Source organism: Canis lupus, chromosome 13 (assembly GCF_011100685.1).
Source record: "Canis lupus familiaris isolate Mischka breed German Shepherd chromosome 13, alternate assembly UU_Cfam_GSD_1.0, whole genome shotgun sequence".
NCBI lineage: Eukaryota > Metazoa > Chordata > Mammalia > Carnivora > Canidae > Canis > Canis lupus.
Window position 1 is genome coordinate 38698469 of NC_049234.1, and position 13038 is coordinate 38711506.

The 13038-nt window shown below is 57.1% G+C and overlaps 2 protein-coding genes across 10 annotated transcripts in view; one reads left to right on the top strand and one right to left on the bottom strand.

The window, feature by feature from the left end:
• Positions 1-7: 7 nt before the first annotated feature.
• ARHGAP39 (Rho GTPase activating protein 39) overlaps positions 8-13038 on the bottom strand; it is an 89209-nt gene continuing 76178 nt past the window's right edge. The window contains exons 4-9 of one of the 5 annotated variants that reach the window (XM_038555878.1): positions 5276-5368; positions 2708-2781; positions 1705-1904; positions 936-1027; positions 557-726; positions 8-276 (exon numbers count right to left, since the gene is read on the bottom strand). In XM_038555878.1, the coding sequence (XP_038411806.1) occupies positions 82-276; positions 557-726; positions 936-1027; positions 1705-1904; positions 2708-2781; positions 5276-5368 (824 nt within the window). In that variant the 3' untranslated portion in view covers positions 8-81. Of the gene's footprint in view, positions 277-556; positions 727-935; positions 1028-1704; positions 1905-2038; positions 2190-2707; positions 2782-5275; positions 5369-9623; positions 9820-13038 lie in introns of those variants that run through there. The other 4 variants (XM_038555876.1, XM_038555877.1, XR_005368933.1 and 1 more) reach the window with 4 other exon arrangements.
• LOC119874446 (translation initiation factor IF-2-like) lies at positions 535-12095 on the top strand. 5 transcript variants are annotated; one of them, XR_005368937.1, is made up of 3 exons: positions 535-1933; positions 3765-3863; positions 5346-7423. XR_005368937.1 is itself a non-coding variant. In XM_038555883.1 (3 exons), the coding sequence occupies exons 1-3, from the start codon at positions 5153-5155 to the stop codon at positions 6395-6397; spliced, it is 813 nt and encodes a 270-aa protein (XP_038411811.1). In that variant the 5' UTR covers positions 3870-5152; the 3' UTR covers positions 6398-7423. The 5 variants fall into 5 exon arrangements, 1 of the variants encoding a protein (XP_038411811.1); XM_038555883.1 differs by lacking the exons at positions 535-1933; positions 3765-3863 and adding an exon at positions 3870-5155 and having other exon boundaries at positions 5346-6082; positions 6325-7423; XR_005368939.1 differs by lacking the exons at positions 535-1933; positions 3765-3863 and adding an exon at positions 10643-12095 and having other exon boundaries at positions 5552-6082; positions 6325-6405.

The window sequence follows — 13038 nt, forward strand, 5'->3', positions numbered from 1 at the left end:
CTGCCTCCGCGGCCGGGGCGTTCCCTCCCCCCTCCCCGCGTGCTCCCCTGCGCTCCCCACCGCGGTCCTAGGGCCCCCGTGCTATAGCACGCCCTCCATGAAGCTGGTGTCCAGGTGCTGGATGAGCACGCGCAGGAACGACATCTCCTTGCGAGTGTTCTCGAAGATGACGCGCGGGTCGTCCGACCGGCAGCGCAGGCAGTTGGGCGCCATCACCATGGCCAGGTTGCTGACGTCCATCTTGGTGATGGCCACGTTGGCGGGCTGCACGAACACCTGCGAGGGCGCACGGGCGGGTGGGCGGTGCCGGATAGAGGGGCGGGGCCGGGAGCTGGGTGTGGGCGGGGCCGAGGCGCAGGTGGGTGGACCGGCAGCGGGGTGGGGGCGTGGCCAGGAGTCGGGGGGCGGGGCCCCGGCTAGAGGGGCGGAGGCGGGAGTCAGGGCGGGGGCGTGGCCGGGAGCGGGTTGTGGGGTGGGTGGGCAGGACCGAGGCGCAGGGGGCGGGACAGGTGGCCGTGGGGGGGGGGGGGCGGGGCCGGGCGCGCCCCGCGCGTACCTGAAGGAAGCGGATGAGGTAGCACAGCACCAGGCGGTTGATGCGGGGCAGCGCGTGCACCACAGCCACGGCGGCCTCGGGGCTCTCGTAGTGCGCGATGCACTGCTCGTAGAACTCGTGCGGGATCAGGGGCTCCTCCAACTCCCGGTACCACAGCTTCAGTAGCGAAGCTGTGGACACAGTGCGGGGTGCCGCTCAGCGCGGCCTGCAGGGCGGGCACCCTCCCACAGGGGGCGGTGCGGACCGGAAAGGGTCGCCGGGCCTAGGTAGGCTGCACAGACCCAGGCCCTGGTGGATCGTGCAGGGGTGAGGGCAGGTGCAGGCAAGGCCCGAGGGAGGCCCCCGGGGGGCCGTGCGTCCTAGCCGAATGGGGGCTCACCAGGGACGTGGGGATCCTCCAGGCCTGTGGGCACCTTCCACTGGTCCACCTGCAGCTTCAGGGCGTTCACCTCATCAATGTCCCCGGGCACTCTGTGGAGCAAGGGTGGGTCTCACCGAGGAGGACTCTGCCTTGCCCTGCGTCAGGCTCCTCCCCATGCGGCCGGCCTCTCTTCCATCGGGGAGAGAGACAGCCGCCGGCCCCCCGATGCCTTCATCAGTGGGGCCACTGAGGCTCAAACCCACAAGCCTCACTTCCCAGCTCTCCTCTCGGGGAGTGAGTCCTGACAGCAGGTAGCAGGCCCTGTGCTATTCCCCATGGGGCAGGGACTGTCATCCCTATTCATAGGTGAGCACCACCTGCTGGCTGCCGCCCAGACTCCTGTTGCAGGCCCTGCCTAGGGTCCCTGCCATTCAAGTGCCCTCTGGGACCCCACTGGCCATCTTTACAGAGGCATCATCCCCGGTTGACCCTCCTAAGTTCAGGCATGCTGACACCCGGGGTGGGGGTTCCTTGACTTGCCCCCTGGGGATGGGGACCTGCCCTGCCTTTCCAGGCTGCACAATGGCCTGTGAGCTCCAGGGTGTTCCTCCCACCCACAGGACAGCCTCTTGTGGGGTCCCCTCTGGCTATCCCCAGACAGGGGCATGGGTCTCCTGGCCCCAAAACCCAGGGCTGGGGCAGGGAAGGAGGCCCGGTGGTCCTGGTGCCTGCCTGAGACAGCAGACACACCCGAGGCCTCACACCCGGGCCCCAGGTAGCAGGGCACCTGAAGATGCCTTCCGTCTGGTCGCCGTTGAGCGCTAGCACCTCCTCAGACAGACGTGTTTGTACCCAGGGCAGCTGCCGATCAGGGTATCGCTCCTTCTGCATGCTCATGACCTCCTGCAGGGCACTGCCAAACATGGACGGGCTGAACACAGCATTCTTGGCGTGCCGGATCTCCTCCACATTGGGCTTCTTCAGCCCCTGCAAAGACAGCCCAGCGCTCTGACCTGGTGTGGCCCCGCGGCGCTGCTCCCAGCCTTCCCTCCCCCTGTATCCCTCCCAGGGCTGCCCCTGGCTTGGCCACCCTCCCCTCTCTCCCTGGTAACTCCAGGCACCTGCACAGAGCTGAGGGCACCCCAACTCCTTGGTCCCCAAGTCACTGGGGAAGAGGCATCCTGCTGGGCCAGCTACAACACCCTAAATCTTCAGGTGGCCCCACTGGTCACACGGGAGGAAGGTGGGAGTGGTTCCTGGAATGAGAGCTGCCTGGGGCCACAGAGGGGCCAGGCTGGCTGAAGTGGACCAGGTGACACCACCTGGGGTGGAGGTGGGGGGAGAAGAGGGGAGGGACGGCCAGGCTCCGAGACCTGGCAGGAAGGGTCAGCCTCCAGAGGGCCTGAGGGGCTGCCTGGGTGGAAGTGGGGGCGGGGGTACGGAAGGGGAAGATGGCCAGGTGAGTGGCCCAGCGTGAGTGAAGGGGCCCATGGTGGTGTTCTGAGCCTGCCCTGCAGTCCCAGGCCAGGCCTCCCCGGGGCCCAGAGGCAGTCGGCCAGGGTGTGAGGGTCCCCTCTAGACGGGTGGTCTCTTGCCTGCTCACGGGTGAGCCTGGGGCAGCTGGTGCCGTGGCCACAGGGCACCTCACCGTCACTTGGCCCTGCCCGCCTGTGCCCACGGCCTTCCCTGGCTGCCTGCCTGCCTTGGTGGGCTCTAGGAGAGCAGGCCAATCCCTGACGCGTCCCCCTGGACCAGTCCCCCTGACCGCCCAGCCCGGAGGATGCTCATACCTTCTTGGCTCCGGTGAGGGCCGCCTTCTGCAGCTTGTGGTAACAGTACTTGGCATACGTGCTTATCGCCACCCCTGGAAAAGAACGGGCACCGGTCAGCATGCTGTGGATGTGGGGCGCAGGGGCTGAGAGGCCAGAGTGGGAGGGGTGAGAGGCCGCTCCCGCAAGAGCCCTGGGGTCCCCCCTCTCCTGGGCTGAGTCCTTTAGAGCAGAAACCCGCACAGAGAGGCAAGGGACCCTTCCCGCACCTCAAGGAGCCTCGCTGGGGAAGGGACCCCTCTGCTAGCCCCCCCGCCCCTCCCACCTTTACCAGGAAAGGCAGGACACGGGCCCCAGCCCTGGGGAGTCCCTAAGAAGGGCCGTTTGACAGGAAACAGGGCTAGGGGTGCTCTGTGCCCACTGCCTGGGGCCAGTCCTGGGGAGGGGGCTTTGGGGTAGCTGGTCATCAGGCCCAACTCCCCGATAGCCCTGCCTCCAGCCAGGGATGCTGCGTGGCTGCGGGCTGCCTGGGCCAGAGTCCCGGAAAGGGAGGCCGACAGGATGGTGGGAGTGCAATGGGGAGGAGGAGCATGGAGGGGACGCCCCGTGTCCTGAGCCCGGGTGTCCCTGCAGGGCCAGCACACAGACACCTTTGGGTTCTGCCCAGGGGCCGAAGGCGGGAGGGAGGCCCGTTTCCTTTCTCTGGGCAGGGGCTAGCTCTGCCCGGCAGCAGTTGCGGCTGGCAGTCACGGGATGGCGGCCGGGGGGGGGGGGGGGGGGGGAGCGTTTGGAGAGCAGGGGCCTCAGGGACCTTGGCCAGGAAGTGTCCAGATACAGGGATGAAGGGCAGGGAGGAGGAGCCCGCGCAGGGCGGGTGTGCCCCGGGTGGCATCTTTCCTGGCCCAGGAAGGCAGGCGCAAGAGAAGCTGCAAGGAACCCAAGACACGGAGCGAGACCTCGCCTGGGAGCACCCGCCCCGGGGCCGTGGACCAGTCAAGGGGAGGCTGGGAGGGGGCCGCGGAGGCCCCGGCCTGCCGACCCCAGCCTCAGATCCAAATAACCCAGTCTTCTCTTAAAGGAAGCAGGTTCTTGTGCAGGAAGCACAAAGGGGTCCTCGGACCTGGGTCTTAGCCCATGAAAATCTTCGTCTGAGTGGTCATAGGACCGTGTCGTCACCGTAAGCAGCAACCGTTCTCACTGTCCCTGGGAATCCGTTTCGGGTCCCTGGGATGCAGCCCCCCAGGCCAGCTCAGGACACTGCGCCCAGAGCCAACTGGGCCTTCGGACGCCTCACAGGCAGGGGGGCGGCTACGGTGGGGGGGGGGCGCCCCAGCGACACAAACACCCCAACCCCTGTCTCAGGGCCTCGCCCACGGGGCTGCCTCTCCAGGGGTGGTCCTGGTCCCGAGGCGGCCTTCTTGGGCCTCAGCGTCCTCCCCTCTAGGACGGGAGGGGGGGGGGTCCCGGCAGCCCCCGTACCCTGCACCGCGTGGCGGGCGTCGCTTCCCGGGCCACGACCAGGGGGAGGGGGGGTCTCCCGAGGACCAAGCTGTGCAGCGCCCACGGCCAGCCCGGGAGATCCTCACGATGGCGTGGGTGCTCCGCCTCGGGCCCCCCAGGACATGCCTTCCAGGGGCCCGGCTGCAGAGGGACAGTCGGGCGGCTCTCCCACAGTCTGCCCCGCCCCGCCCCCGCCCCTGGGCCTATAAGTTGTGCGGTGGGACCAGAGGCCACCCCGGCCACCCCTTGGCGCCTGCACTGCGGGTCCTGGGCCTCGGCTCCACCCTCGCTACACAAGAGGATCTCGTGGGGCCAGGCTGAGCCCTGTCCCTGCGGCAACCCCACACCCGGACTGGCGGGAGCTCAGGGCCCCCCCACTTGGCTCCGATGCCTGGGGCCAGAGGGCAGCGACCCCCTCCACCAAGGGCAGCGCGTAGCCACCAGCTTCCCAGGGGAGGGGGGTCGAGGTTGGGTGGTACCGGCACAAGAAGTGGGGCTTGGCACAAGAAGTGGGGCTCGTCTGGAGGAGGACGTGTGTGTTCCAGGGGTGGGGGGAGTGCCCGAGGTGGGGCAGCGGCCGGTCCCAGAGCCCCAGTGCCAGGACAGCAGTGAGACACCCCCCCCCCCGGGGACAGCTCAGTCCTGGGTGGACAGGGCCTCCCTGCAGCCTGGACAGTGGTGGGATGGGGCTGTGGTCCCGAGCCAGGGCCCGGGGAGAAGGGAGAGGCTGGTGGGACGGTGGGAAGTTCTTGGGCTCCCTCCAAGGAAGCCCCTCCTCAGCACTCACCTAGGGGTGCTTCCGGCCGGCCTTGCCCAGTCTGTCCTCGCCCTTCCCCACCAAGCGCCCAGCGTGCAAGTTGGAAATTGTTCTGAGCACCAGGGAGAGAGGCACAGGGCGGGTGTGGCCTCCCCCAGACACATCTTCCGCGACCGGGGCCTCGGCCGGCCCGGAAGGCCCCAGGCCCGATGGTTAGTGCCACCCCACTGACACCCCTTCCAGCCCAGAAGCGGTTAGAGAAAGGGGCCAGGCGGCCCAGGCCGGAGAGCAGAGCTGCGCAGACTGCACCCAGGCTGCGGGAGAGGCCCTACCATCCGGCTCCTCAACATAAGGCTTGGGTTTCTTTCTCAACTTGGGCTTCTTCTTACTGTTCCTTTCCAGGAGCGCTCTCATATGCTGCGTCACTGGGGAGCAAACAGAGCCGTGAGGACCACAGAACACAAAGTCGGGCGTGTCAGCCCACGCCGCCCGCCGCAGCCGCAGCCGCAGCCGGGGGGGCCCCTCAGGACTCCTCACAGGGACACGGCCCGGTGGGGTCCCGGGCTGGCGGGGTCCTGGGCTGGCGGGGCTGCTCCTCGCGCGCAGGCGGGCGGGGGAGGGCCAGGGGGGCGCCTCCCAGCTGTCTGCCCTCGGGGGTCTCAGGCTCCTGGCCGGGCCGGGGGCAGGGTGCGGAGCCCCCCAGCAGCCTCTGGGCCTGACCTGCGCTGCCAGCACTCCGCACTCCGCACACAGCACCCCAGCAGGGCGGCCCTCCACGCCTGCCCCCGGAGGCTCTTCTCCGACTGCGAAGGCAGCCTGCCACCTAGTCGCCCCCCAGGGCGCGCGGCCCGCCCATTGAGGCACTCCCGCCAGCAGCATGCCCCTGTGGACGGGCCACGGCACCCATGGCTTAGGAAGCAGCGTCTTCAGGTTCTGCTCGCTCGGGCCGCAGGGAGCCTGTGGCCGGCTACTCCGGCGACCCCGCGGCTTCTCCGCGGCCGGTGCCTTGGACGGAGAACAATGCAGGAGCCAGGCCTGGGGGTGCGGCGCTCCCCGCCCTTGGGGCGCCCACAGAGGCACGGCTCCGCCCATATACACCTCCCTCCAGGCCCCCCGCGGGCTGGGACCGCCTGTCTCTGGTGAGCATCTCCCGAAGAGCAGGAGCTCCAGGGCATCGAGGGTTTCCTCTTGCACAGACTGCTTCTGGCATCACACCTAGAAACCCCGGCCCAGCTCGAGAAGAAGCGTCTATGTTTCGTTCTAGCTTTACAGTTTCTAGGGTTTATGTTTTGGTTTGTGATATTTTGAGCTAGTTTTTGCAGACAGCACAGAGTAGGAGGCTCATCCTTGAAGTTCATCTCTTTTTGCGTTTGGCCACCAGCTGTCCCGGCACCAGAGGCAGGAGGCAATGCCCTTTCTTCACGGAGGTGCCTCTGCATCTCTGTGCAAAATAGTGCACCACGTAAGTCTCGGTTGAGTTTTGGACTCTGTTCTGCCCCACGGATCTACCTTTACATCAACAGCTTATTCTCCTGGCTCCTGGAGCTCATGACAAGGCTTGAAGCAGGATATGGTCAGTCCACCAACCTCCCTCTTCTTTTTCAAAGGTTATTGTGGCCATTCTAGGTCCTTTGCATTTTCTATGGATTTTAGAATCAGCCTATTGATTTCTAAATTAAAAAGAAAAACTATTAAGATTTTGGTTAGGGTTGAATCTGCATCTATTTAGGTGGAAGTAAAATCTTGATACAAGTGAGTCTTCTGATTCATGAATATGGTATTTCTCTCCACCTCAGGCCTTCCTGACTTGCAGTAACATTTGGGAGTTTTCAGCATAGAACTCTCAGACATCTTTTGTCAGACTTATCCCTAAGTATCTTATTTTTATTTTTATTTTATTTTTTTTTAGTATCTTATTTTTAAATGCTACTGTGGATATATATTTTTTTAAGATTTTATTTCAAACTAATCTCTACAGCCAATGTAGGGCTCAGACTCACAACCCCAAGGTCAAGGGTCACCTGTTCCACCTGCTGAGCCAGCCAGGCGCCCCGAGATGGTATTTTTAAAATGTCCATTTCCAGTAGTTTGTTGCTACTATGTAGAAACACAATTAACTTCTATATATTGGTCTTGCATCCTGCAAACTTGCTATTCTCACTTACTATAGTATTTTTATAGGTCCGTGGAAGACTGTGTGGTCTGTGAATAGACACAATTGCACACTTCCTTCCCCTTCTGGATGCCTTTTATTTCTTTTCCATGACTTTGCACTGGCTAGGCCCTCTGGCATCACGTGGAGCAGGTGCAGGGGGGCTGGAGGTCCTTGCCTTGTTCTCGATCTTGGGGGAAAGCAGTCTTTCACCATTAAGTATGATGCTACCGGGGCACCTGGGTGGCTCAGCAGTTGAGCGTCTGCCTTTGGCTCAGGTTGTGACCCCGGGGTCCTGGGATCAAGTCCCGCATTGGGTTCCCCACAAGAAGCGTGCTTCTCCCTCTGCCTGTCTCTCTCTGTCTCTCTCATGAATAAATAAATAAAGCCTTAAAAAAAAAAGTATGATGCTGGCTAGAGATGTTTTTTTGTTTTTTGTTTTTTGTTTTTTTTTAATTTTTATTTATTTATGATAGTCACACAGAGAGAAAGAGAGAGAGGCAGAGACACAGGCAGAGGGAGAAGCAGGCTCCACGCACCAGGAGCCCGATGTGGGATTCGATCCCGGGTCTCCAGGATCGCGCCCTGGGCCAAGGCAGGCGCCAAACCGCTGCGCCACCCAGGGATCCCTAGAGATGTTTTTTAATTGTGTTTTTTAATTTAATACAAACATAAAAATATAGCCATTTAACCATTTTTAAGTGTACAATTTAGTGGCATCTAGTACACTGTGTCATGCAGCCACCACATTTCTAAAATTCTGATATCACCACGAACAGAAACACTGCACCCATTAAGCAAAACTCCTCATTCCCCCTCCCCCAGCTCCTGGTAACCTCTAATCTTTCTATGAATTGCTTACTTTAGATATTTCATAGAAGTTGAATTATACAGTGTTTGCCCTTTTGTATCTGCTTTTTTAACTTAGAATAACTTTTTCAAGGTTATTCCACGTTATAGCATGTATCAGAGCTTTATTCTTTTTTATGGCTGCAAAATATTCCACTTATCGATAGACCACATTTTGCTTATCCACGCACCTGGACACCTTGGTTGTTTGCACTTTCCGGTTATTGTGAATAATGCTGCCATGGACATGGGTGTACAGGTATCTGAGTTCTCATTTTCCATTCTTTTGGGTGCTGTAGGGTCTTAAAAAATATTTGCCTTTTGTCCGGTTGAAGAGGGTCCCTTCTGTTCCTAGTTTGTTTAGAATTTTTATCAGGAATGGAAATGTTGGATTTTTGCCAAATACTTTTTCTACACTTACTGGGATGATCACATAATCTTTCTTTTTTACTGGCGAATTACATGGATTGATTTTTTAGTGTGAAACCAATTTTTCATTCTTCAGATAAATCTCACTCAAGATACATTATCTTTTTTTATACATGGTTGGACTCCATTTGCTTAAGTAATGTTAACAATTTCTGTTCTATGTTCAGGAGGGATACTGTCCGTGTTTTTCATTTTTTTGGTAATGTCCTTTTATAATTTTTGTATGGAATAAATTTGGAGATAGTCCCTTGATTTCAATTTTCTCAGCGAGTTTGTAAAGAATTGCTGTAATTGGTAAAATTCACCAGTGAAGCCATTTTGGCCTTTATTTTTCTTTGTGGGAAAGTTTTAAGTACCAATTCAATTTCCTTAATAGATACGTGGTTTTGGTTGTCTATTTTTTATGGAGTGATCTTTGGTAGTTTGTGTCTTTCAAGGAATCCATTTCCTCTAAACTGCCAGATATACTGGCATAAAGTTGTTCATAATATTTCCTTATTATCCTTTTGCATGTTGAATCTGCGGTGACATCATCTCTCATTCTTGATATTGGTGATTTATGTTTTCTTTTTGATCAGTCTGGCTAGAGATTTATCAATCTTATCAATCTTCTCAATTAGCTTTTTGTTTCACTGACTTTCTGCATTGTTTTTCTGTTTTCGCCTTCACTGATTTCTACTTAGATCTTCATTATTTTCGTTCTTCTGCTTGCTTTTGGTTTATTTTTTAAGTTTCTTAAAATAGGAACTGAGGCCCCTGATTTGAGATCTTATTTTAGAACACAGGTATTCACATGCTATGAATCTCCGTCTAACAACTGCTGTGGCTGCATCCCACAGTTCATATGTTTTGTTTTCATTTTCTTTCAGTTCAAAATACTTCCTAATTTCCCCATAGCTTTTTATTTGACCCATGGGCTATTCAATAGTATGCTTTTAAAAAAGTTTCCAGGTACTTGGGGATTTTCCAGATATCTTTGTGTTACTGATTACTAAGTCAATTCTGTTGTGACACTTTCTATGATTTGCCTTCTTTACCATTTATTGAGACCTGTCTTGAAAATGGCTGGGATTGGAGTCCAAATGCTCTGGCCGAGAATCTATGCTCTTGCCTACTCTACGGTAGCTGCTTTGTTTCTTAAACAGACTTTCAAGCAGTCCTCTGTTTTCAGCTTCAAGACCACACACCTTCCAAACCTCTGCTAGAGAAAGCTGGCTCTACCCACTGTGGAGCTTTTAAGGGTTTGCTACCTGCTTCAGCTTCTGAGCTTTGTCCACTGCTTGGGATCCACCCTTCTTGGCCTGAATAAGTCAGCTTCCCACCACTCGCTCCTGCACTTTTCAGCTTCCAAAACAGTGTTCGTTCTCTTTGTCCTTGTGGGTATCCTTATTTTTATCGTGGTAAAGTATACATAAAATACACATTCTATTGTGGTAAAATATACACCTGGTAAAAAGTACAAAATTTACCATTAGAACCATATTTAATTATACAGGTCAGTGGCATTAAGTGCATTATTACTGTTGCGCAACTATCACCATACTCCATCTCCAAAACTTTTTCACCAGGCCAAATGGAAATTCTGTAGGCAATGAACAAGTCTCCAGCTGTCCCTGCTCTAGCACCTGGCACCCACCATTCTTTCTGTTTCTATGAATATGAATATTCTAGGGGCCTTGTATGAGTGGACTCACACAGTACTTTTTTGAATTGGCTTATTTCACTGAACATAATGTTCTCTGGTTTCATCCATGTTGTACATGTGTCAGAACTCCCTACATTTTTTTAGGCTGAATGATATTCCATTGTGTGGATGGACTAAATTTTATCTATCTACTCATCCACTGACGAACACTTGAGCTGCTTCCACTTCTGGGCTGTTGTGAATATACTGCCATGAACCTGTACAAGTATCTATCTGTTCACGTCCCTGTTTCCAAATTTTTTTGGTAAGAAGTGGAAGTGATGGGCCCTATGGTAATTCTATTTCCAGTTTTTTTAGGAACTGCCAAACAGTCTTCCACAGTGGCTGCACCATTTCCCAAGCCCCTTCTCCTCTTCTTTAAAAAATTCCTTCCCAGGACACCTGGGTGGCTCAGCGGCTGAGCATCTGCCTTTGGCTCAGGGCATAATCCCGGAGTCCCGGGATCAAGTCCCGCATTGGGCTCCCCTTGAGGAGCCTGCTTCTCCTTCTGCCAGTGAATGAATGAATGAATGAATGAATGAACGAATAAACAAATAAATAATAACTTCCGTGTTCATTTGGCAGGACATCGAGGTAGATTCCAAGTAAATATATGTGTTCCATCTGACACCTCTACATGGAAACCTTACGTCTTACTGAACACATGAAGGGTGAAGGAAACTCCTTAGGGTCTGCACCGTCCACAGTGCTGCTGCGAGGAGCACATGGGGTAGCTGCCGTCCGTGGTGTCTGCAGAAAGCCTGCGAGGGAAGGCCTGATGAGACGAGCTGTGAAAGCAGCCTGCTGGTGGCTGGCACAAAGGCGTGACTGTGTATAGGACAAGGTTAAGCTGGGGGTTAGCGGACAGGTGAACTAGGGTTCACTGGAGCCTTGGTCCCTTGTGATAGTGACCACACAGAAGATGTCACATATGTGCTGGAAGATGAAATCAAAGCTCCCTGAGGCCTGGGCAGCACGGTTCAGGGTGCAGTGTCACTCGGGAGCTGGGCTCAGTGACCCTGAGAGGCTGCAATTTTCCTTCCGCAAGCACAGGCTCCATCCTTGTGGGCTGATGGGACCTGCCTTCCTGAACACCAGCCAGCAGCACGCCTGTTCCTGATGTGCCTGTGGGAGGGAGCACCGGCCTCTCCACTGGCTCCACACTGAGCACAGCCTAGAACAGATGCCCACCCAGCAATGGTCCAGGGGTTGTTTTCTGGCTGGAAGGCAGCCCTGTATTATACACGTGAGATCAGATCCCAGAGCCTAGAAGCAGGCTCCTGTTGGTGGGACCACAGAGACCCAATCTCCTTTTGCGGGCTGAGACCACGTGGGCCTCCCTCAGTGTGGGCAGATGTTCAGAGCCACACACGTCCAACTGACCACCCATTCCTCATACACGCCATGCCCATCCCCGTAGTGCAGACACTAGGAGGAAAGCCCACAAACCTCTGCGCCATAAGGAGTGTCCTGCTTGGCCCTGCATGGTGCCTGAGCTCAAGCTCCCCACAGGAGTCCCAGCGCGCTGGCAGGAATGGCCTCAGGAGCCTCTGGCCTCGTCCATTCACTGCTCACTCACCTTGTCACTTGGCAAGCGCTCCCTGAGCCCCCAGGGGCTGTGTGTTGAGCAGTAGACACACACCTCAAGGCCTCTGTGGAACAGGCTGAACCATGAAGCTAATGGGGGTTCACTTCCTCCTGGAAAGGCCCAGGAAGACCAAGGCTGACTGAGGCCACCCACCAGCTTGCGTGTTCTGCACATGGGGGAAACCACCTGGGACGCCCTCTGCCGTGTTCAGTGACCTTGCTTAAAAAACCACATGCCTCAATTAGGGGCGCCTGGCGGCTCCGCTGGGTGAGCATCCATCTGTGGGTTTCAGCTCTGGTCACGATCTCATGGGTTGTGAGATCAGGTCCTCACTGGGCGCCTCCTAGCAGAGCCTGCCTGAGGATTCTCCCCGTGCCCCTCCCCTCCTCAGCTGTTTCTCTCTTTCTCTCAAAATAAATAAATCTTAAAACAAACAAACAAAAAAAACAACTGAAAATCCCATGGCTTCTAAGATCCGGCCCCCCCATGGCTGATGGGCTGACGGTGCGTGTACTGGACACACCTTCCCTAGGACTACCCCTGCCGGGGCAGCTGTAGCCCCATCACTGTGTGCACACACCCGGCTCCACACACCCGGGCTGGGGCAACGCCCTGGACAGACCAACACAGACAGTCACTCTCAACGAGGAGTCCACAGCACCTGAGCCAGATAATGTGCGTGTGCACGTATGTGCACACGTATGTATCGAGATGCTGGTTCCAGGGCGATGCCTTGTGAATGCCCACGACTGGGTGGTGGACAGCCTGCTGCAGGGGCAGGTGTTGCCTGTGGCCCCAGGCTCGGGCTGTCCCCGCCTGGCACCATCTAGAAGCAGGACCGGGGCCCTGAGTCCTCCCCGAAGGAGACCAGATCTGGGGCCAGACAAACCTGATTCACGGCCCTCAGGCGCCCTTGGCAGAATGTGGCTGCTTCCACACCTGACTTCTCGGGATGGCTCAGGGCCAGGCCAGCTTGCAGCGCCCCAATGGCCTGCCAGTCTTGCCAGACCTGGTGCCGGGTCAATGCATCCCTGGTCACCAGAGCAGCTCCTCCCTGCTCGCAGGAGCCCCGCTCCAAGGCCCTCCTGTCTCTTCCCCACCCAGGACAGATGGCACCAGCCTGCCTGTGGTGACCACCCCGCCAGGCCATAGTATGGCTGAAACACAGTTAGTACACAGGCCTGACTGTGGCCTCCCTGCCCTCATCAGGCGGAGTGACCACGTCCGGAGGCCTTAGCAGAGTGGGCACCAGCTGGCTGACACATGGAGGCCAGCCCTCGTCCAGCCCCCTCCTCCCTGAACCGTTGGCCTGTGGCCGCGGACCCCAGTCCAGGACTGTCTGTCATTCTTCCCAGTGGGGACCTAGAACATGGCACTCAGAGGACGCACGTGT